Source organism: Heterocephalus glaber, unplaced genomic scaffold (genome assembly GCF_053883595.1).
Source record: "Heterocephalus glaber isolate CG9 unplaced genomic scaffold, H.glaber_assembly_v1.0 deba00001689, whole genome shotgun sequence".
Taxonomy (NCBI): domain Eukaryota; kingdom Metazoa; phylum Chordata; class Mammalia; order Rodentia; family Bathyergidae; genus Heterocephalus; species Heterocephalus glaber.
In genome coordinates, this window is record NW_028258414.1 from 11667335 (window position 1) to 11689753 (window position 22419).

General features: G+C 53.5%; 1 protein-coding gene across 15 annotated transcripts in view; it reads right to left on the reverse strand.

The window, feature by feature from the left end:
- The window catches only part of Tle3 (TLE family member 3, transcriptional corepressor), a 39755-nt gene extending 18307 nt beyond the window's left edge, over positions 1-21448 (reverse strand). For 4 of the 15 annotated variants that reach the window (XM_087199157.1, XM_087199156.1, XM_013076206.3 and 1 more), the window contains exons 1-6: positions 20111-21282; positions 19497-19597; positions 18960-19023; positions 18066-18110; positions 2556-2618; positions 1076-1180 (exon numbers count right to left, since the gene is read on the reverse strand). In XM_087199157.1, the coding sequence (XP_087055283.1) occupies positions 1076-1180; positions 2556-2618; positions 18066-18110; positions 18960-19023; positions 19497-19597; positions 20111-20134 (402 nt within the window). In that variant the 5' untranslated portion in view covers positions 20135-21282. Of the gene's footprint in view, positions 1-1075; positions 1181-2555; positions 2619-18065; positions 18111-18959; positions 19024-19496; positions 19598-20110 lie in introns of all 15 variants that reach the window. The other 11 variants (XM_013076205.3, XM_004855555.4, XM_004855559.4 and 8 more) reach the window with 9 other exon arrangements.
- Between the last annotated feature and the right edge of the window lie 971 nt (positions 21449-22419).

The following is a 22419-nucleotide window of genomic DNA, read 5'->3' on the forward strand; positions in this document are numbered from 1 at the left end:
CCCAGCAGAAGAAATCCCCAGGGCTTGTTTTCCCCTGGACATAATGACCCCATATAAGAACAAAAAGAGGCATAACGAAGACAAACCAGTGTCCCAGGAAATGTAAGGCTGACGGGACCTCAGCCAACCAGTCCATTACTTCCCAAGCCTGACTACGCTTCAGAATGATCTGAGAAATTTCAGGAGCAGGATTCCAAGCCTGGGCCCCAGACTTAGGGAAAAGAACTCTGGGGCAAGCACCCTGGAATCTGTGTGGCCCCGGAGTTTCCTGGGTGAGGATACCCAGACTGTTTGAGGGTGAGGAAGCAGGGATCCTAACTATGCCCTTCATTTCAGGGACAAGAGGATGGGTGGGCCCCAAAGTCACAGCGGGGAGAAAAAGAACTATTGTGCTCCGACAATGATCTTAAACATTCTCGGCCTCATATCAAAGTAGCATGCAGAAAAAAGATCCGATCTGAATCCAAGAAATACATTCAAGCTGCAAGCCAGGGAAGGGTGTGAAAGGGGAGAGATGGGGTTCCCCTTTCCACTGCATCTCAGGCCAGTGGGGGCTGTGTCCTGGTGAGATGGGACTCTCAGAAAACCAGGATGATCTGCCCAACTGGCCCAGCCCAAACTCTACTCACAAGGGCACAAGACAAATGCTCAGCCATGAAGCTCGGCACGGCCCAGACCCCAATTCCACAGCACGGTGCACATCAACAGTACCCCAGAGATGGTTCTGATCTCAAGTGGCTAAAGAAGGGCAGGCCCCTGCCAGGCATGGCAGCCAGGCCCAGGGAGGGACAGGGCAGCGGCTGGCCTGGCCTCAGAGCTGATCCCAGGCCCCTGGCAGGGGCCCCCTGAAGCCAGGGGAAAATGAGGCTCATGGGTTTAGAGTAAACTTGAGGTGTGTCTGGTGTCCCTTTAGTTTGGGGACTGGGAGGCGGTTAGGGAGTTACTGGGAAGAGTTCCAAGCCTGTGAGATGACAGGGGAAGCCAAAGCTCTGGAGCCGCCATTCTTTGAGGCCAGCTAAGGTCAGGGTCCACCTCTGGTTATGTTAAATGAGAGGAATAAAAGGGCTATACACACGGTGAGAGGCAGACTGGGGAGTCCACGTACCCCAATGATGGCGTTCAGCTCCGTCATGGTGACCTGCTTAGCACGTTCCACCGCCTGAGCCACCTGCTGCTGGTGCTGGAGGGAACAGGGCGTGGTTAGATGCAGCCACTGTCCCCAAAAGAGGGCACAGGTGGACTGCAGAGCATGGGGGAGACGGGAGCTCAGGACCCAGCCCCAGAGAAGACAGCAGACCCACAAAACATTCCTGAGACACAGGTGGGGTGATAGGTGATTTTACTTCCTTCTTTAAACCTTTCAAATGAGCATGCATTACTTTTGTAATCAAACTTCCTTTTAATTGTTTTATATCCTTTCATAGAGACAAGTGCCAAACGAGCAACAGTCTAACATCTCCCTCAACCATACACACAAAAGAATCTTGTTTCATCCAATTTGAATACGAGCTGGATATTAGATAATACTATAGAACAGATAAATGTCTAAACACAGCACCAACACTGTAATTGTGTTAGGAGGGTGTCCCCGTGTTCTAGTTATAGCAGTTGGTGGCGAATTGTCAAGACGCCTGCAATTTACATTCAAAGGGTTCAAAATGAAAGTTATCTAAGTACCTCACCTACACCTACCTAAAAAGGACACAAAAAAACCAGACTAGTATGTGTCTAATAGTATAGTAGGATGAGAAAGAAAAAGTAGCACAATGAACCCTAATATCAACTATAGGTTTCTGGGTGTTAATGTGGATTCATCAACTGTAACGAATGGTGTGGGGAAGGCTATGGGAAATCTCTGCACTTTCCACTCAATTCTGCTGAACCCAAAACTACTCTTAAAAAACCAGAATCTATTATTTAAAAATGTGTTGCATTCATTTCTTTGGCCTTGAGGAAGCACCAGCTACACACACAGCCACCTCCCCTAATGAGTTGCAAGCACTCAGAGCATTGCCATCACAGATTCTTAGATTAATCCAATCGTGTATTGGTTGCCACTCTGCCCAAGAGACCCAGGACTCCACAGGGGAGCTGACATGGTCCAGCCACTTAGGGGGAGCAAGGGGAGAAGGGCCTGTCCCTCTGGAGTCACAGTGTCCCCTGGCCCCTTCAGGTCTGCCCACTCTCCGCCCAGCACCGAGAAGCTTCCTTGGGGATTCTTTCCTCCAGAGTCCCCAGCGGCCCCTGCCTCCAGGGAATGTCCCTTAGAAGGCACCCTCAGAAGGTGACGTCACCTGTTAGTCACACCCTGGCTCGCCCTTGGCACAGACTGGGGGCTGGGGCATAGGAAAGCGGAGGCTGGGAATAGACTGAGTGGTGGCAAAGGATCACTTTGACCTGAGGCAGAAGCAAATGGTCCCAGAGAAGGCTCTGAATATTCCTAATGGGCAGCAGGGTCAGTCTGAATAGACAGGGCTGGGCCAGAGTGCTTGAGATTAGGGCAGCTCTGGGCTGCCTTGGAAAACAAAGGAAGCAACAGTAAGAGAAAGCCTTACCTCCTGCGACAGGAAAGGCATGATCTGGGCTAAAATTGTGTTCAGTCTCTTCGCAATCTCTGTCTGCAAAGGAAAAGAGACCACATGAAGCTCCCACAAATCAATCAGGTCACTGAAATGTCACAGATGCATGGAAGTGCCAACTCCTCCCAAACCACAGCTCCTCCCTCATGGGCTCCATCCTCTCCACCCCCGTGAACTCCACAGCTTGAAGAATCGTTCCCAGCCTGCCTACGCTCTGGGGAACCCCATCTCCTGCAGAGATGGTCCACGGTGTGGTTCAAACCAAAGCCCACACCCTCCGGAAGGAATCCCTAGTTAAACCAAAGCAAAACCATAACCACCCCTACTCTCCAGGAAAACCATGACAAGAGCAGGAATTTGGCGAGGAAGGAACTGCTCTGTTAATGGTGCCCACAAACAGAAGAGGGTGGGTGGCCCTCCACAGCATGCGGCAAAGGGTGCCCCAGCCCCAATTGTTCTCTGCTAAGGTCCATACAGCCCAATCAGTCCCTCCCCCATAGGCGTCACCCAGTCCCACAATCAAGCCTTCAGTTTTTAGGGCACAGCGTTGCCTTGTCTGGAGGGAACTCATTCGCTCTCTAAGCCCTCATGTAGGTTTTTCATAGAAAAGCAGATGGTTTTCTCTGCCTCTCCCCCACCACACCCCAGAAAAGATCATGGAAAAACATCAACAGTTGCCATCAGGGTCCTCTGTGACCACCCTCAGGTCTCAGAGCAAAAGTGGTGCTAAATGGTTTGTTTGTTTTGTTTTTTGGTACTGAACTCGGGTCCTTCCGAACTCGGGTCCTTCCGCTTTCGAGGCAGGCAGTGAGTGGTGCTAAATGGTTAACCCAGTACAGTCAGGAAGGCCTAGAACCACAGAGGGGCAGCTCTCAGAATTGCTTTTCTTATCTCACTCTGAATCCATGGCAGCCAGGACCCAGACCAAGGTCCCAGAGGGGCTTCAGAGCTTTCTCAGTACATAGCAATCTTCCAGAGACAAAACCATGACAACAGCCTTTAAAAATCTGTGATCATCTGCATGTCAAATGGTTCTGGATGGGAGATCTGGGCACAATGAAAAACAATGCCACCCGAAGCCTTACCAACAGACCCTGGCATGCCTGGGCCAGCACCCTCCTCCGATGGCCGCTACAGAGGACCTCTAGTTTGCAGACAGAATAGGACTTCGACTAAATAGCCTGATGGGCTTGTGCAGCTCTGCATCCTGGGGCTGCCGGGCACTGCTGCCAGGCTCTCTACCCTCGAGCGCCTGCCAGGACAGCAGGGCTCCTGGGTGGGCACCGGGTCCTTGTCAGCAGCTCTCTGCCTGGACACCCTGATCCCTGGGCACAGGGGCATTACTTCCTAGCAGACATCACCCTGGCATCTGAAGTAGAAACAATTCTTTGTTGTCAAGGACTATCCCTCATGCTCTAATAATACAACTGTGTCGGTCAGGAACTGTCCTCACTTCCAAACTTTCCCCAGGGTAAGGAAAGTGTCACCCATGTGCAGGCTGGTGGTTCACTCTCGCAAGGGCACCGTGCCTCAAGGGTGCCTCTGCCTATGAAGAAAAGGGATCCTCGGATTTTACTCAGCTATCCCCATGTCCAGGCTGGGCACCCAGGCCACCGGGTGACCACACCTGGACTGCTCAGGAAGCCCTGTGGGCAGCTCAGATTAAGTTCCTACCCCAACACCACAAACACACACACACACACACACACACACCCCGTGTCACCAAGGGCCATCGGAACAAGGCCACAGAGACCCAGGTGCTCATGAAAGCTGTGGCTTTCAGTCTGACTTTCCTGGGGCCGAACCTCCACGGGGGAGGAAAGACTCTGGCAAATAACCAGGACTGCGTCGTTCTGGGGAGGTGGAGTGGCAGTGCTTTTGCATCAGGAAAAATTCTACGATAAGCCAGGGCTGGCCCGTCCTTGTGTCCTGGGGTTTTAGGGGAGGCAGGCTACCATCCCCCAACCTGTAATTTCAACTTCATTTGCTCTTGAACACTGTACTTTTGGTCTACCTGGAAAGTAGAAGCAGGCATTGAACCACTAGCATCTGTACACAGCTGCCCAGCCCCGAGAATGGGCTCTGCACACGCCGGCAGTCAGAGGACAGACAGGAAAACTGTTTACTACTAGAAATGTAAAGCTGGCTGGACAGAACCACTGTTAACAAGAATAATAATGGGCACCATCCACAAACCCAGGGCCTCGTGGGCTTCACCGGGGGAGCTCCGACCATTGCAGGAGAAAGGCTCTTACTAAAATGCCCATTTTTTAGATAAGGAAACTAATACTTAGCAAGTAAGCAATTTTGCAAAGTGATCTCCTGCCAGGAGTCAAACTTCAGCATTTTGACAGAGCTCGGGGAAATATTTTTGAAGGGAAAAATGACCATCAGGGTTCATGACTGACAGCATCTCTGATTCCAACAGCTGTCCAAAGAGCATTTGATCCACCTCAAAACCTCTAAAGCATCGGCACCGGAAAAAGCAGCAAGATGTGTGACTTTCACGATTAGGACAGGTCACAGATCACCAACAGGAACTAGATCTTATGCTGGGAAACTCCTTCCGGCAACTGGGCGGGCGGCTGGGCGGCGGCGGCTGTTATCAACGGGGCAGCTGTGGTCCAGGCAGCCGCCCCCACCCACCCCTCTGCATTGGGCCACCAGGCTCCAGCCTTTTAGCCGCATCTTCAGAGGCTTCCAACGGCTTCCTTTGGAGCGTTCTGGAAATAGGTGTTTGGCGAGGCAGGTACAGACCGAAAGTTGCTTTTCAAGTACAGTTCAAAGCAGGTAGCTTTGCTGGCAGAGAGCACGGCTTCTCAGAAGTAACTAATCTACTCCACACAGACAGAGGCAGTTCAGAGAACCAGGAGCAGAGGTCCCGCTCCATTCAGAATCTGCGCTACCAACTGGGCACCGGGAGTAACATCTGCCCCCAGTCTCCGTCGAGATTGTTAGGCAAATAAACGAGGGAAAACGAGATGGCGGGGGAAGCGTAATTTCCCAAAGTGCAATCTGTTCCTTGCACCGTAGCAGCTCCCATTTGCACACTCGTCTCATTAACTCAGGACTTTTGAACAACTTGCTATAAGCCAAGGGCACTTGAACATCTTAAAAGTGTTTCTCCAACTATCATCACCGATCCACACAGGCCAAGATTTCAGACCATCCCTGGCCCTTGACCCACAGCACTGAAATTGGGGTGTGGGGGCCCCCACTTTTGGTCCTGCCCACAGGCACCCACTGAGCTCAGCACATTCCACACACCGTGGGCAGCCACCCTGGCAGTCTCTGCTAGTTAGGTTCAAAACTGCCCAGCTGCCCGCACCTGTGGCCCCAAGTGCACACTGCATTTTAACCCCAGCCAAATGAAAACAAGGCCAGAGAGCCCTGCCACTTGAAAGAGCAGGCTACACTCCACAGCCACACAGAAATGACCTGGCTTCTACTCAGTCAGCTCTGCTTCTCGCTGCGTGGCTTTAGGCAAATCATTTCCCTCCTCAGGGCTTCGCTGCTGTTGCTTGCAAAATGGAAAGACAAACTAGATAACTTACTAGGTCCATGCACCCTGATGCAGAGCTTTCGAACGCCACACCTTTGTAAACTGTTCTGAGACATGTCACTCCCTCCACACACACAGCTCCACGAAACAGAGCACTGTGTGATGGCAAACAGCAAGGAAGAGCCAAGCCACCTCATGAGATGGGCCGATGCCGGGCTTAGGTCCCCAGGTCCTGTCCTCACAGCGTGAACCACTCAAGTGTGTCCAACAGCAAAAATGCACACGGCCTGATGTGCACACTGATGTCACACTGCTGTGATTCACAAGGAAGGCTAGCTGGTGATCCCCACATGCCAGGCGAGGGCTCTTTAGGAAGTTCCATTTAGAGGGAAGTAATTTCATGTCTGTTAGGCAGGCAAGTGGCCATCCAATGTTTCCAGGGTCCTGGTCACCTCTCAAGTGAATGAGGGCAGCAGTCTTAGAAAAAGACGTGGATATGTGGCTATGTGTGAAAAAGACCAGATGAAGGGCAGACACCTGCCGATCTGAAGCATGAATGGACACTCTGAAGCCAAGTGGAAATGATGGTTTTCACCCCAGCTCGGAGGCAGGCATGCAGCATACGGTGTGACCTTTGGAGCCAGGTCCTGGTCTCCGGGCCTCAGATTAGTCCCCTAGATTCCTGTATGTTTGGGGTGTGAGGCAGCTCTGGAGTCCATGGATTTGAGCCAGGTTTTACCTGATTCTCCCACGACTCCAGTCCTATGCTGTCTTGGTGCCTGTACTCCACGTTGAGTTAGAATCAGAGGCACAGGAAGGACTGGAAGAAGGGGGAAGCTGTGCGGGCGGAAGAGGCAACTCCAGCCCGAATAGTCCCAGTAGCCGGGCACCACAATTGCCTAGTCATGAAATACTAGAAGATTCCAGAACAGTGTATGAGCAACTTCAACTTATAATATCCTGCTGCATTTCCTAGACAATTCTAAATTGATAGCCCCTCAATTATTGACTACAAGATGATATTCCTTGTCAGGCAGTTTCTCTTTGGGCTGGGCCAGTAGGTGTTTAACAACAGAGAAAGGAGATCCAGGAAGAGGATGAGGAAGACCTCACTCCCTGGCCCCCTCCACTCTGCCCCTGCTCCATGAGGAGTTGGTTTCCATCCCAGATCACTCGATGATAGGTGAGCTTCCTTAAAGGACCTCTTAGCGCTGACATATTGATCAAATTATATAAACCTACAATGCCATTAAATATTTATGCTTGCAAGGACGCTGGCTGAATTCTTGATGCTGGGAGGACTTGGTACAAGGAAGGTGCAGCCTCCAGCATGACCCTGAGGATCTGTCTCCTCTGGTCACAACTCAGGACACCCTGGTTAGTACCCGGAGCCTTCCCTAGGAGAGAGAGGACAGGGAGGCAGTGGGCAGGGAGGAACACACACGCCTCTCCCCAGCTAGGACCAGTGCACAGCTGGAGTTTCTGGGTGTGGTGTGACCTTTCTGTACACTTCCCTGAAAGAATTCACCTTCCCTTTTCTTCTGAGAAGTCTATGGCATAGGGGAACTGGGGGCGGGGGTGTGCATCGAAGCCCTTGACCCAGGGAAGAGCTGGCCACATGGTCCAGGACCTGCACTCCCTGTCTCAGGGCTGCCCTGCACTGCGAGGCTGTCTAGGAGATGGACCAGAGTGTGGTATAATCCTGAGGGCTCTCAAGAGTGAAACAGGCTGGAGGTGGTGGCACACACCTACTGCGATCCCAGCCCTCGGGAGGCTGAGGCAGGAGGATTGCCATTCGAGGCCAGCCTGGGCTACACAGTGAGTTCAAGACCAGCTTGAACTGCATAGTGAGACCGTCTCAAAAAAAAGTAAACCAGGCACTGTGCGCATGTGAGTGCTGTGCCCCTGGGGAGTACCCATGGGGACACGGAGGCAGATGGCACTCTGTAGTAGGGAACTGGATCTAGATGACAGCCTAAGTCCCTCCTGGTTCCTTAGACGCTAAGACTTTCATTTCTCCGACTCTCAGTTTCCATCCACCGGGCTTCCTGTTAACAAGATCCAATAATCTTTAAATATTTGTTCACTTTAATTTCTTGGTTCCCAAACACATTAAACTCTGCTTGCCTCCCACCCCCACTTGGGGGTAGCGGCTCTCAAAGGGCCTGCTTGTGTAGACAGAACAGAAAGAGCCTCTGCAGATTACACCTTCCCCCAACACTACCCATTCATCCCGGGCGCCACCCCTCCCCTTCCTCCCCTCAGATAACCCCACCCCTCCCCCACCCCCCAGACTCCGAGCCAGCCGGGCCTCTCTGTCGCCAGGAGGCAAAACTCTCAATTCATCCTGGAGGGGTTGCCATGGCAACCCCCGGCCACCTAATCCCCCTTGGAACATTATGCAAATCTCCCCCTGTCCCTCAACAGGCTGTAAAAGTCACTTTACCCTTGCAAGGGCAGCTTATTAAATTTTGGGGGTCTCCCCATCACATCAGGTTAGGGCTACAAATGAAATGAAGGCTATGACATATGAGGGCATTTGGGAAACCTGGGTGGCACAAAGGGAAAATGAGGGGGAGAGGAGAAGACAGACTACCGTGGGCAGAGACAGAGCCCCACCCCAAGTTCATATCCCTTCCTTCCTTAAAATCAGAAGGGTCAGGGCGCTCTACTTCCCCAAACAAGGATCAGCAGGAGTGCTGGTATTTTGTAGGCTCTGAAAAGCAAGATCAGTTACTTAGAAATTTGTATTAAACCATCTGCTCCTCCTCAAGTCAACCTGCTTCCAAACCACTACATCATTCAACCTCTCATTTTACAGAGGAAGTGTATGAGGCCCAGAGAAGACAAGGAGTCGCCCCCAAACACGCAGCAAAAAGGAAGTAACCAAGTCTCTCAGATCTAGAATCACAACTCTTTCCTCTCCATCAAGAGTCCTTAACCAGTGGTGATTCTGCCCCTGCCCCCAGATATCTGGCAAAGTCTTGAGACATTTTAGGGGGTCACTCTGGGGTGGTGCTACTGACAACCCCGCACAGGGTGCCCCACCACCAAGCATTATTCAGACCCAAATGTCAAGGGTGCCCAGGCCAGGAAGCCCTGGTCTACATACACATTACTGGTGGCTCATGTTTTACTGAATTCTTTTTGGGGCGGGGGGTGGTACCGGGGATCGAACTCAGGATCTTACGCTTTCGAGGCAGGCGCTGGAACCACTGAGCTAAATCCCTAGCCCTTTTACTGAATTCTTAAAAGGTTCTGTCCTGGGAGCTCCCAGAATTGAAATCAAAGCCCTGCAGCACGGTGGCTCTGGACTGGGTGACCTGGAACAGCCCATACGTAAGGACCGTTGGTTCCAAGGGAACCCATGGTTTCCAGTTCTGACCCCACAGCTGGGTCCCCAAGGGGACCAGGAGCAAGTCCTGATCCTCTGTGTTATCAGGAGACCGGGCCCTGGGAAGCCTAACATAAAAGGCAAACACCAAAGAACTTGTCCTCTCTCTCTGAGGCCTCAGCAATTCGGGGATTCTGTCCCACTGTCAAAGTGGCTCGCTGAATGTGCTAGTGTAGTGGTACACACCTGCAATCCCAGCACGTGGGAGGCTGAGGCAGGGGGACCACCTCAAATTCAAGGCCAGGCTAGACTACATAGTGAGTTCAGAACCAGCCTGAACTACTTAGCAAAACCCTATCTCAAAACAACGAAACAATGGCAGCCAAGGGGGAGAGCACAGGGACACTTCCATCAGTGCAGAAAGCTGTCAGCCAGTGCTGCAGGCAGGTCTCACTGTTATCCCTATCACAAACAGCATCAGAGTGGTGCAGTGGGTGACCACAATCACATGCTGCTAAGGAAGCTCCTCTGGCCTAAAAGTCCCCTCTTCCAGCTGCCAGGTCGGCCCACCTCCCAGCACCCCACACCCAGCATCCAGAAGCTGGGAAACCCTGGCTTCTCAGAGATGCTTACCACCACCGCAGGGCTGTAAAGTGCCCAGTGGGCCTGGGCAAATGCAGAGGAACAGCCAGGAGAGTTCACTCGGGAAGGGATAAGCATTGGGGAAAAGATCAGAGAAAACCCAAGAAGGCTAAGTGAAGAGTTTACACCCCTTCCACCCTGAGAGATTCCCACCGGCTGGGCTACTGGGTGCCACATACAGCACGGGGTATGGGAGCACCTGGCGGTCACCATCAAGCCTGGGCACGTGCGGGGCGGAGGAGGGGGAGGCACCCTGGGGGGGGCCCCACCTTGACCCCATCCGTCATCCATGCTGGTCTAGCCCAAGTGCCTCTCCCTTCCCCAGCGAAAATCACCACTAGCTCCTGCAGCCAGCCCCTGCCACTGTGATGGTCACTTTTAGTTTCAGATCAGGCCAGGAAAGGCCCAGAGGGCTCTCCCTGGGGAAGCCCTCGGGGGTGGGTGGAAAGCCACCTCCTCCTGCCTTTCAGTCACACAGTTGGCAGGGGAGAGTCCAAACCCAAAGCCTTTGGGGTTCCGCCCAACTGCAATGGACACTCAGCTCTACCTCACCAGCGGGAAGCACTATTGGGAAGATGCAGCCCTGGGTGGAAATGAAAAGGATTCTCTCCAAGCCAGAGATCGTAGTTTTTGCTATGAATCAAACAACAACAACACATCTCAAAACAGAAAAGCTGAATACAAGTTATCAAGGATTTCAAAGGCAGAGGAGATGAAGGCCAGACCAAGGCGAGACAAGCTTAGTTTACTCATTCACTGCTCAGTTTCTTCTAACACCAGGTGGACACAGTTCACCCATCTCCCTCAACCTTCGTTTCTGGTGTGGCCTGGCCCCATCATCTCTCCCTCCCACACTGGTCTTGTTCCCCTCCTTTCCTCTTCCCCTCTTACACATGGTCTCCAATGTGAGGGGGAAAAAAAAAAGCTTAAGGTACACTAAAAACATTTTAAAGGTGCGTGACATTCTAATGACCCTTTCAACAAGTTCTGCAGCCCATGGGCCTCTCAAGACACCTGAGGAAGCCACTATCCTCAGAAAGTCCATAATGCACACTCAGTCGGAGGAATGCTACAGGAATCTCATCTTCAGCCTCGAGTCCCCAGCAAAATGCACACTGTCACCCAGTTCGAGCCAAGCACCACACAGGGCTCAGGGGCCACTCGCTATAAAATGGCCCTGTCCCTCGGGACGTGAAGCCTCAGCCCTCCACACTCCTCCTCCCAACCTCCACCGAGACTGCAGTTCTCCAGTGCCCGGATGTAAATGGGTTCATCTCCACCTCCTCACCCTACACTGTGTTCTGTGGCTTTTTTAGCGTGGACCCAAATGCCCAATTGCAGATGAAAATGTCTACTGGGCTTCGCAAAAAGGCACTGCTCTGTTACTATCATCTCTCATACTCCTAAGATGTCATTTTCAACCACTTGATTTTCCATCAAGGCTTCCTCTGGGATATCTGGCAGCAGCGGCAGCCTCCCCAGGAGCCCCTCACAGACCTTCAAGCCCACCCAAGCCAGCCTCAGGTTCAGGCATCGGTTACAACCACAAAATCCAGAACCCCAGGTGTCTGAGGTCCCTCAGGCCTCACCCCTGGTCTTTTGTGTCACCCTTCAGAAACCAGTCCTTGCCTTACTCACTCTCTTGCTTCCAGACAGGCCCAGGGAAAGGAGGATCACAACCTCCTGGAACCTGATCAGGAAAGGGCACTTGGGTCTCTTTTATTTTTTAAAATTTCTTGAGATAAGAGTCTCTCTGTGTAGTTCAGGTTGGCTTTGAACACACTATGTAGCCCAGGTTGGCCTCGAACTCAGGGTGATACTCCTGTCTCAGCCTCCTAGGTGCTGGAATTACAGGAGTGCGCCACCATACCTGGATCTCTCTCCAACAGGCTGGACTCATGCCCCCCCAACCCTGTAAAGGCAGCCTCTGCCTCAACATTCACAGCGAGAAATGGGTGGCGAGAATCTCACATCCTCTAGCTGACTGTGCAACAGCTTTAGCAAACAAAAGAATTCACAATCAGTGTCAAGGAGGACCGAGGCTCCTCCCTGACCTCCTTGAGAAGCGGGAGGCACTGAGGACCCTCCGTGGGTGATGGGAGGCTGAACAAGGTCTTCGGGCTGTGACGTTCCAGTCCTCAACGCAACAATCCCGAGAAACACTGCCGCACATCTTTGGAGGCAGGACATCCCCCCTTCCCTAAGGTTCTCTTAGCCCTGCTTGGAGGGGTGCATTTATTCTGAAAGGCCAGAGAACGAAAACAAAGAGACCGAGAGAAGAGAGGAGAAAGAGGGAGAAAGCTCGGATGTGTCTCGCAGAGCATTTGTCGAAAACAAGATATTGTCCCTTTAAGCATATAAAAACAAGGCCCTTGAGCACGCAGTTCTCACTCCGGCACACAATTATGGGTGCTTTCAGCTGTCTAGCACTACTTCAAGTGCGCTCTTAAACCAGACTGTCAATGGCATGTTGAAAGCTATTTTGCTGGCTGCTATCATTAATAGCAAAGTGGAGAGCCGGGCTGATGAGAATTAAATATGGGGGAGGGGGCGGGTCACAACCAGTCATTACGGAATTACCAATGGGAGGAAGGAGAGAAGACACTTCGGGGAGCACAGGGTGGCGCGGAAGCAAGAAAGGGAGCCACACCGTCCGGCTCCCCGCCCCCACCCGCTCCAGATGGCCCGGGGCCAGCCCTGGAGAGCCATATGGGGACGGCCTCCTAGTGGGTGGTGAATGTGAGGGCAGAGAGGCCTGGGAGATGGCTTTGCTGCAAGATGTCACCACCTCATCTCACCTCCCAAGTGCGCTCCCCGCCCCACAGCAACCCGAAGCCTTGTGGCTTCCGGAAGCAGAACAGGTCTCTGGTTAGGGCTTTCCTGGGGGCTGCTGCCACCCCCAAGGAGCCCCCCCTCACCAGCCACCTGCCTGCTCAACAGCCCTTCTGGCTGGGTCAACTTTCCCAGGGAGAGCGAGCAGGCCGTGTCACCGCAGCCACGTTAGCACTTACCTCACTGTACTCCAATGACTTATTTAGCTGCCTAGCTCCTTCGGGGGTGCCGGGGGGGGGGGGGGATGGTGTCTTATTCCTCTAGGTAACCAACCCCAGCCCACACCCGGCACATCTCAGGCCCCTAATAACCGTTTTGGGAACAAATCCAACCCCCTCATTTTACTGATGAAGCAACTGGATGCAGCCAGAGAGAAGCCTTCGGAGCTAGCAGCCAACCCACAATTAAAACCCCCACTTCCCACTCCCAGGGGGAACCAAGGCAGAACTCCGCCCTCAGACACCCAGGGTAATCTGAGTAGAAAGAGGCCAACGTGTTTACTGAGCACCTACTATGCACTAGGTGCCACAGAGAGCTGGACACAGGGACTTGCTGGGGAAATGAGGTAACAAGGTGTGAGAAAGGCATGTGTGAACCAGATCACAGGAGAAAGCCAGCTGAGACCCAGCCTTTACTGCCCTTTGGCCCTTGGTGTCCCAGTGTTTTATACGATGAGACAAAAAAACACTCTCCTATGCAGAATGGAAAAAGGAATTTACTCCTTACTGACTCACTACTACAACAAAATGGAAATGCAAGGCCTCTGTAAACTAGGCCTTCCGGTGCCCCATGGGAGGAGTCCAAAGAGAGGAGGAGGAGGAGAATTCAGTGGAGTTAGGAGCCAGGTTCCCACCCAGGCTTGGTGTCTTAAGACTCCTACGGCAAGGACAGGGACCATGGACCCAATTCCTAGGGTCATCTCCACCGCCAATGTACAAGGAAAAGACCCAAAGGGGCAAGAGAAAAGAGGTCCCAGAAATCAGGGGGTGGGGCAGGCAGGGTGAAGGGAACTTTGGGCTCAGGAGGCCCAGAAAGAGAACAAGGCAGGCACCCAGGATGTGAGATAAGTCGACACCAGTAACCAAGGATGGAAACCAAGGAGTTGGGTTCTTGCAAGCCTGCAAACAGTGAATTTCACAGCTCAACCCAAGTGCCACACAAATAGGCACTGGCCTAGTCTAGGGACCTGTGTATCCCTTTCCTCCTGGACAGTGGCTCCACCTTCTCACTACCAACTAGACTCAACTCCTTCTCAGGATCCTTTTAACCCTACTGCCTCGTGGCTTCACCATGGTGACAGATTCTTAAGCTCTTTGCTTGAAGGTCTTTCAGCTCAAGCCCCATATTACTTGGGTGACAAGACTTAAGAGAGAAGGGAGTGACAAATGGAGATTTCCCATGTCCTACTTCAGCCCTGGGTTTATGGCCACCTCGTGGCTAGGATAAGAAGTTCACAGGTTTCACCACCTTTCCCTGGGCTGTGAACTTTCCCTCTGGGATTGCTAGGGACGCATTCTGTGTTATTACTATACACATCAAATCCTTAGTTTTGTAAATAGCTTGCAATTCGGAACAGGACTGTGGACACAGACGGTTCAGTTGATATGGTTATACAACCCGAATGGGGTACTTTGGACTTTGGTGGAGCCGAGTTTGTAGCCTTAGCCTCTTCAGATAATATTGCAGAGAAGCAATAGTCATTAAAGACACAGGGTGCTAGTAGTTAGTAAGGCAGCACTCTTCATGTTACCTTGAATCTTGCTCAAAAGGTCTGGGGTTAGGAGGGAAGCCTGCATGAGTCTGGTTGAGAGAGGGGAAGCCAGCTCCTCATTCTGGGCTCAGTTGCTTCTTCGGGAACTTGAAAAGTCTGGACGAGAACCCAACACACTTTCACAGGTCCCAGACTCCAAAAGAAACGGAAAGGCAGGGTTGTTCAGTTCACAGAAAAAGGTGACCGTGTGGGCACAATGCTATTTCCAAATCAAAATGCCTCAAGTCCAGTTTCCAAACATCCATGCTCACCCACAGAGGTGAAGGGCCAGGTGACCCAACTTCTCATAGCATGGGTGCCTCAGAACAAGGCACATGGGTGCTGGGGACCCTAGCCTGGCAGCTTTGGATCTGCATTTGTGGCAAAGCCTCTGCCAGAAGGAAATGGGTACCAAAGAGCTGGTCTGGCACCATCCCCTCCCTGGCCTCACTGAATCACCCCTGACATTCTGCCTGGAAGCAGGAGCTTGGAGGAGGTGGGTGACCTCTTGAAGTTTGCTTTACCATAATTAGGGAGGGAGGCAGCAGAGTAGGAGGAGAAACCATTTATTACTTCTCTGGGATTTGACAGCCTGCAAAGGGGTGGGAGGGAGACAAGCAGCCAAGGAAGGAGCCAGCCAGTGAGTTTAACCTCTCATGAAAATCAAAAGGCGTGCACCTCACGGCTGCCCTCTGTCAATTCTCAGGCCCATCGGGCAGAACTTGAGGTTCCCAACTAATTGGCATTTCTCTTAAAGCCAGCAAAGAAGTGCTTTAAAAAAAATTTTTGGTGGTGGTGGGGAGAATGTGTGTGTGTGTGTGTGTGTGTGTGTGTGTACGCAGGCTGACCCTGCCACACTCTCCAAGGTGCTGGCTGTGTAGATCATCTGTTATATAAAAGTACAGGCAGTCCCCACCCCCACCCCGAGCTTAAAGATGAAGAATCCAGCCTGTTTGTTCCAGGCCGATGTAATCACACGAACAGTCAAGTCTAGAGGGCAGGACACTGCATGAATAATTCAAGCACTCCAGTCACTTGATTGTGTGTGCAGATAAAACACCAGTCAACCGCTAAACAGGTCAGCTGATAAACTTGTTTGCTCAGGCCTAACCACCATCCGCCAAGTACACCCAAGACCCACGCTGCAATTAGTGGCAGGGCTTTCTTCTGCAGAACCCTCACAAAACCGAAGGGAGGGAGTGGCCGGCGCCATTAGGTCAGGGCTGCACTTCTCTGCGAGGTTTCTTCACCCTCCTCGCCTCTTTGTTCCTACACAGCCACAGGGTGATTTCACCCAGCTCAGACTACCAGAGGCCTGGGGTGGCCCCGCAGCCAGGGCAAACAAACGCATTTCAAGGCAAATGCACAATGTGTAAGCAGCCCGGCTGGGAAAGGGCAGAGGTTCTGATCTAAGCCTAGGCCAGCCTTCTTGGGCTCCTGAACCCTCAGTTTACTCATCTAGAAAAAGAGGGCAAAGAATCCCACTGTCCACCCCTGGCATGTGAGGAGATTAAAAGAGTCGAGGTGGCCAAACTTCAGGCATTCTCCCCCGAGAACCCTGCCTGGGGAATAGCCAGAAATCCCAGATACACACAGCTGCTCTCCCACCAAGTGCGGTATGACAATTAACTCTTCTGGGTTCAGGACATCCCCGGCCCTTCGAAACCCGCTCTGCTCGGCCAGCCAAGGTGGCTTCTTTCTGCCAGAGGCATCCACTCACCGCATGGAGAACACCACCCATGCAGACCTCAACATGCAGCGACATATTACACCTTAATTATGGAGCTCTTAGGATAACTGCCGCTATAAATTTTAAACCTGGCTACAATTACCCTCTTTAAACACACCCAAGATACTAAGCACTGAGGAAAGAAAAAAAAGTAGGGGAGGTGGAGAAAGGGAGGAAGTGACACCTTGCATAATATGCAAAGGTCCTTGAAACACAGAGGACCCCTGGCTCATTTATGGTATGCCTCCTTCCTGGATCAGTGAGACCCGGTCAGTTCCTCTTGGTGTGAGGCAGAACCTGTCTCTGCTCTATTCTCTGGAGGAAAACCTTTTTTACACACAGCACAGCATCTGTTTATTATTCCTGCAGACCAAGAAGTTTAAATGTGGTATCCTTCGTGGGCCCTCCTAGGAAACTAATCCCATAGGAAGCCGCAGGCTGGATTCCCACATTGTTCAGTAAACTCGGGCCCCTTCCTGGCTGCCCTCCACCCAACACCGGGAGTTCCCCCCAGGAGGGTAAAAAACTGCATTCAAAAGGCTCTATATGCAGCCACTCAAGTGGGCAGGAATCAGCACAATTTCCGGGGTCACCTGCCCTTCTCACCTGCCCTGGGTCCTGGCCCCTTTAAAGAGCAAAACTTAAACCTTGTTAACGACTGCTAATTTAGAGCAGAAAATCCATTCAAGTCACGGTCACCAAAGGCTAGAATGAGTCAACAGCCATCTGAGATTTCAAGAACACCAATTGTTAAAAAGAACAACCAGCCTGCGCCATTTATACGTGCCAAGTCAACACTAATCGAGGACCAAGCCAAATTATAGGCAGCCTTTCCTCGGTACACAACCACACAAACATGCCTCTCCCACAGCCCAGCCTAGCACTGGGGCTAGTTACTGATATACAGTGAGATAAAGAGTGTTTGTATTTGCGCGGTTTGAGGTATACTGTTATTAGAAAAGTGACAATACAAGGTAGTTTACATATCCATCAAATCACACCACACTAGCTAAACCGGTTTGACTTCAGGATTTCAAAGGCGAGCTCAACCCTCAGCCATCTCAAAGGCCAGGCCTGGCTGCTTCTGGCAAGTTGACTTCATCTCTCAGCTCCAGCTTCCTTTTCCGTAAAATGGGAACTTCACTGCCTTCAAATTAAGGCACAGATGAGAAACTGCCTTTTAAATGGAAGGCATTAAAGTTGCGTTTCATTCCTAAACCATCAGTGACTTCTTTCTCTTAAGTTTCAATAGCTGAGCCTGGCTTTTAAGGCTCTTGAAGTTTAATCTTATCAAGGCAGAACATCACAGTTTTGCAAGGGAAAAAAAAAAACAAAACAGAAAGAAAAAAGGGGAAAAAAACCCTCCGACAATTCCTCTTGAGAATCTTACAGTAACATATATAAAAGCAGCCAGCCACCTCTAGGTCCTCAAAGTTTGTAAAGCAGCTCCTGGAGGTACAACTTTTCCTTTGGTCCTTTATCTTCTACCAAGATCCAAGACCAGCACTAATTTCACAAGCTCAAATTCGAAAAGCTCAACGTGTCCAAGAACTCAGCAAAGCCTCGGCACCTTGCAAAATCCATTCATTGTCCAAGGAGAAATGGGACTCATTTTCAAACCAGAAGGGACAGAGAAGTGCATGTTTTAAGTTTTTTAAAAACTGAAATATCTTTCATAAGAAGAAAAGCTGGCTTACCTGCTTATGCATTTCAATGTTCAAGCCATAGGACATCTCATAGTACTAAAAATAAAAAGAATTCCCATTAACAGACAACCTACAAATCTTCATTTTTCAACGTCAACATCACAGGCACAGCAGTGAGAAGCGCCTGCGGGTTCCTCCCACCAGCAATCCCGGCCATTTTTCCTGTTTATACAAGGTGCAGCCTCAACAGGGAATGCTGTGTACACTGGGGCCCTTTCGTCCTCTGAGAGTTATTTAGCACGGTGTGGAAGGCCTCTTCTGTGGAAAGAGGCCCGCTTAAAGTGCCTTCCATGCCCTCTGGGAAACAGAAAACGTAAACTGGCTGGAACAGACGCTGGCTAAAGCGGAGACAGTCTACCTAGGGTCCAAGGCTAGAAAGACTCAGCCGGGAATCTTTGAGATGGGAAGCGGGGACAGAGGTTTCCAAAGGTTCCCCCACTCCTCAGAAAACCCAGGGGAAGGAGGGCTCTTCTGTCCCGCTCGGGCTAGATCCCAGGGTTTCGAGGCAGAAAGTTTCCAAAGGCTCCCGGGAAGTCTCCGGGAGCGATCTTTATCCAACCCTGCCAAGGGCTCATCCAGTCCTATCTTTCTAGCCTAGATAGGGTAAGCAGCCCTCCGGGAGGCTTTCAAAACACATTAAAAGCGCTCAAAGCCAGTGCAAGGTCCCTGGCTGGAAATCTGGGTTTCTCTTTCTGCTCCCCCTCTCCCCAAACCCCCTCCTCCAGTGGCCTGGGCCAGGGTAAGCTGGTGGGACGAAGGGCACACTCGCACGCCAATGTTCCCCGGCTCGCTGCCGCTGGCCCGCGGGGTCCCCAGCGCCCGTCTCGGCGAATCCCAGGGAGCCCGGTGCGCCCCGCCTGCGCTCCCCTCCCGCGCCGCGCTCACCATCACGTAATGGCGCTGCATCTCAGTCTTCTCGTTTGCCAGCTTGTCGTACTCCACTTTGAGGCTGAGGGCAGGAGGAGCTGCTCAGGCCAGCGCACGCAGGGCGTCCGCCGGGGCCCCGACCGAAAGGCCTCGGGGAACCACTTCCCGAACACCCCGGGGGCACCCCATAATCCTCGGGGCACAGAGGTTTGGGTCCCCGCCTTGGGGAGGGGGGTGCTGGGACAACTCGAAACTTCCCACGGACCGGCAGGCCGGTTTGTTCCGGCCGCGGGTGGAGCCAGCCCCGGTGGCTCGATAGCGACCCCCAGAAGCCACAGTAAACCTGCAGGCGACCCGACCCCACCCGGAGGCGGCGCCAGGAGCGGGCGGCTGCGGGCAGGCAGGGGTTAAGGAGAGGCGCTCGGAAGGGGAAACAAAAGGCGGAGGCCCCGCCGCCCCGGGGTTGGCAGCTCTGTCCCCACGGGGGGTGGTGGCAGGAGCCGCTCCGGGCTGCCCCTCCCCGCCAGCCCCCGGGGCCGCCCCCACCGGCCTTACCTGTGATACTGAGCTTGCAGGAACTGGAATTCGTCTTTGATCCTGTCACAAGACTCAGCCACCGTGAATTTAAATCCCGGCTGCCCTGGCTGGTGGGGAGCCTAGAGCCGGCGGGGACGAGACAGAGGAGGGGAGGGCATCAGACGGGATTTCGGCGACCCCGGCCCCTCCCCGCCCAGACCATCCCAGCAAGTTTCCCAGCTCCCAGACGGGGCGCGGGCGGGGCGTGCCCCACCAACCCATTCTTCACTTCCCCGGGGCGCTGATGGGGGACTCCCACCTCCTCCACTAAGGGGCCCCCATCCCCAAGTAAGGGGCGCGGGGAGAAACGCCGGGCGAGTAGGGAGACTTAGGAGAGGGGGCGGGGAGCGTGGACAGCTCCCCCTCGGCCGAACGCAGCCCCCTGCGCCGCTGGGCTGAATCACCCTCACCTCTCCACGGCACACCCCCCATCCCCGGCCCCTTTGTGTGCGCGCTTACACACGCGCGCGCACAAGCACACGCACGCACACACACCAGAAAGGTAGCAACAAGCAAAATGGAGGTGCCAGATAAACTGCCTCGTTTACCCTGCCATGATAGATGCTTAAATAAACCGAGTTGCAATTACTCACCGGATGTCTGCCTTGCGGATACATGGCAGGGAGGGGTCGTGATGCCGAGGGCTTAGAAGCACCGAGAGCCCGGGCAGAAGAGCTGCGGGGGAGGGGGGAGCCGAGCCCGAGCGGGGGGCGGCCGGGGAACCGAGAGCTCGCCCCCGGCCCCCCCACCCCGCTTTCGCAGCGGAATCCCAGAGTCGGGCGCCCGCCCCAAGCGGAGACAAAGAGCCGCGGAGCAGGCGGCAAAGTCGTCGTCGGGTACCGAGGCCGGGCGGCGGGCTCGGGCTTTGTGCGTCTAGGGCTCGGCGGCCTGCGGCCAGCCGCCTTCCCCTGGCTGTGTGCAGAGCGTCAGAGCCGGGGGCTGCGCGGACATCGTCGGGTCCGGCGCGGGGTCCCGAGGCCGGGGGTCCCTCCAGGGGCGAGCGAAGGCCCCCTGTGGATCACTCAGTGCGTGGAGATTGGAGGGGGGCGCGCGGGGGCAGCCCCAAGCATCCGGGGCTGGCAAGTCAGATCCTAGAGGCAGCCGGGCCGGGACTCACGGCGAGGAGAGGAAGGAGGCTGGCACAGAGGCGGCGGCTCGGCACCGTAGACGGGCCGGAGGGTGCGGGATGGAGCCCGGCGCGGGCGCTTCGACGACCCCCTCGTAGAGGATCCTGCTGTTCCGTCTGCTACTGCTGCTGCTGCCGCCACTGCAAGGCTTTCCCAGGGCCAGGAGGAACTCTGGGCTCAGTAGGCGCAAAGCAGCATCCTAACTCCAGCGGACACGGGAAGCCTCCGCCAAGGGTCCTCGGTGCTCCCAACTTGAGTGCTGCGTCCCCGGCGAGGAGTGATCGGAGCGCGCGGGCAGGAGAGCGCAGGAGAGGAAACGCAGCCGGAGTGGAGACGCAGCCGGAGTCCGGGGAGCTCTGCGGCTTCCTTCCTTCCCTCGGCCCGGCTCTCCGCTCCGAGCCCCAACAAACCCCAACACACACACACACACACACACACACACACACACACACACACAGTCTCTCTCACCGCACACGCATATACACACCCAAAAAAGTGCCTCAGACCTGCGGATACCACACACAGACAGACGAAGGGGAAGAGCACGAGGTCTGAACTGCCGCGAGAGCAGTTCCAAATAGGGACTGAAAAGTAACAAAATAATGTGGCAGCTTCGCTCGGCACTGGCCAATGGAAGCGCGGGACCCCCACGTGGGGTCGCGGAACTCGCCCTGCGATTGGGCGCCGCTGGGCGCGACGTCACAATGCCCTCTTGTGTCTAAAACTATGCATGAAAAGTAGCAATCAGGCCCTACCCGCTGGTGACTTTCGCATGGGAGTGAAAAACAGCGCTCCTCAGATCAGGAATTAACCGAAAGACATATAATAAATAGATATATATTATAGTCCTAGGCTGCTAGGATTTTTCCCCCTCCTCTTTTTTTCCCACGATCTACTTGCAAATAATTATGTGGCGGGAGGGGGAAAGAGAGAAAACAGGAATAACAACAAAAGAAAAAAAAAAACAAGCTATACAATTCTCCAAACCTGTGGCTGGTAGTAATGTATCAGTTTATTCTGCAGTGGAGGCAAACGATTCCTCCCTCTAATCTCATTAGGTCTGCAAAGCAGCCCAATTAGATACTATAAAACAAACAGAATCACTTTGTCACTTTAATGTTTTCACTTCACAAGATTTAGGACCCATAAAATGGTGGCTCCCAAAGTTGCCTCTGACCTTTAAAATTTTGCTTGGAAATGAGGGTGTCCCTTTTCTTTTTCTCCCCTCCTTTCCTGCCCCCTCCTCATGAGTCCCCAGCTTTGTTCATTCGCCCTTTTTTTCAGAAAACCAAATAAACAGCGCCTCTGATGTGCGGCGGCTGACTGAGAGATGCCTGGGCCACTCTGGCTGGGCGGGCAGCGGGTTCACTTCGCAGCTGGTCCCCCTGGGGGCTCCTTTCTCGTGGGGACAACTACATCCTGGTCGCAGCCTCGCTAGGCAGGAGACCCACGGAGTGGATGGAATAGGGAATGGGGTCAGGGCCCTCCGGGTTGTCACCCGAGAGCTCCGAGTTCCTACCCGGTTTACTCAGCCTACTCGCGACAGTAGCCTGTGGCGTTTCGGTCGCCAGCCTCGACGCCTCAGGGGGCGCAGAGGGTCCTCGGCGGCCTCCCGCGCGCGTCGCGCACCCCTGCTCGGCCACGCAGGCCACTCCACTCCGAGACCACTTTCTCCCGCGTCCCGATGGTCCGGCTGCCCTGCGCTCAGAGTACATTAGGGCAGGCGATCGGGGCTGGCGGGCCTCAGAGAGGGCACTGCCGGGTGGCCCCCGGGT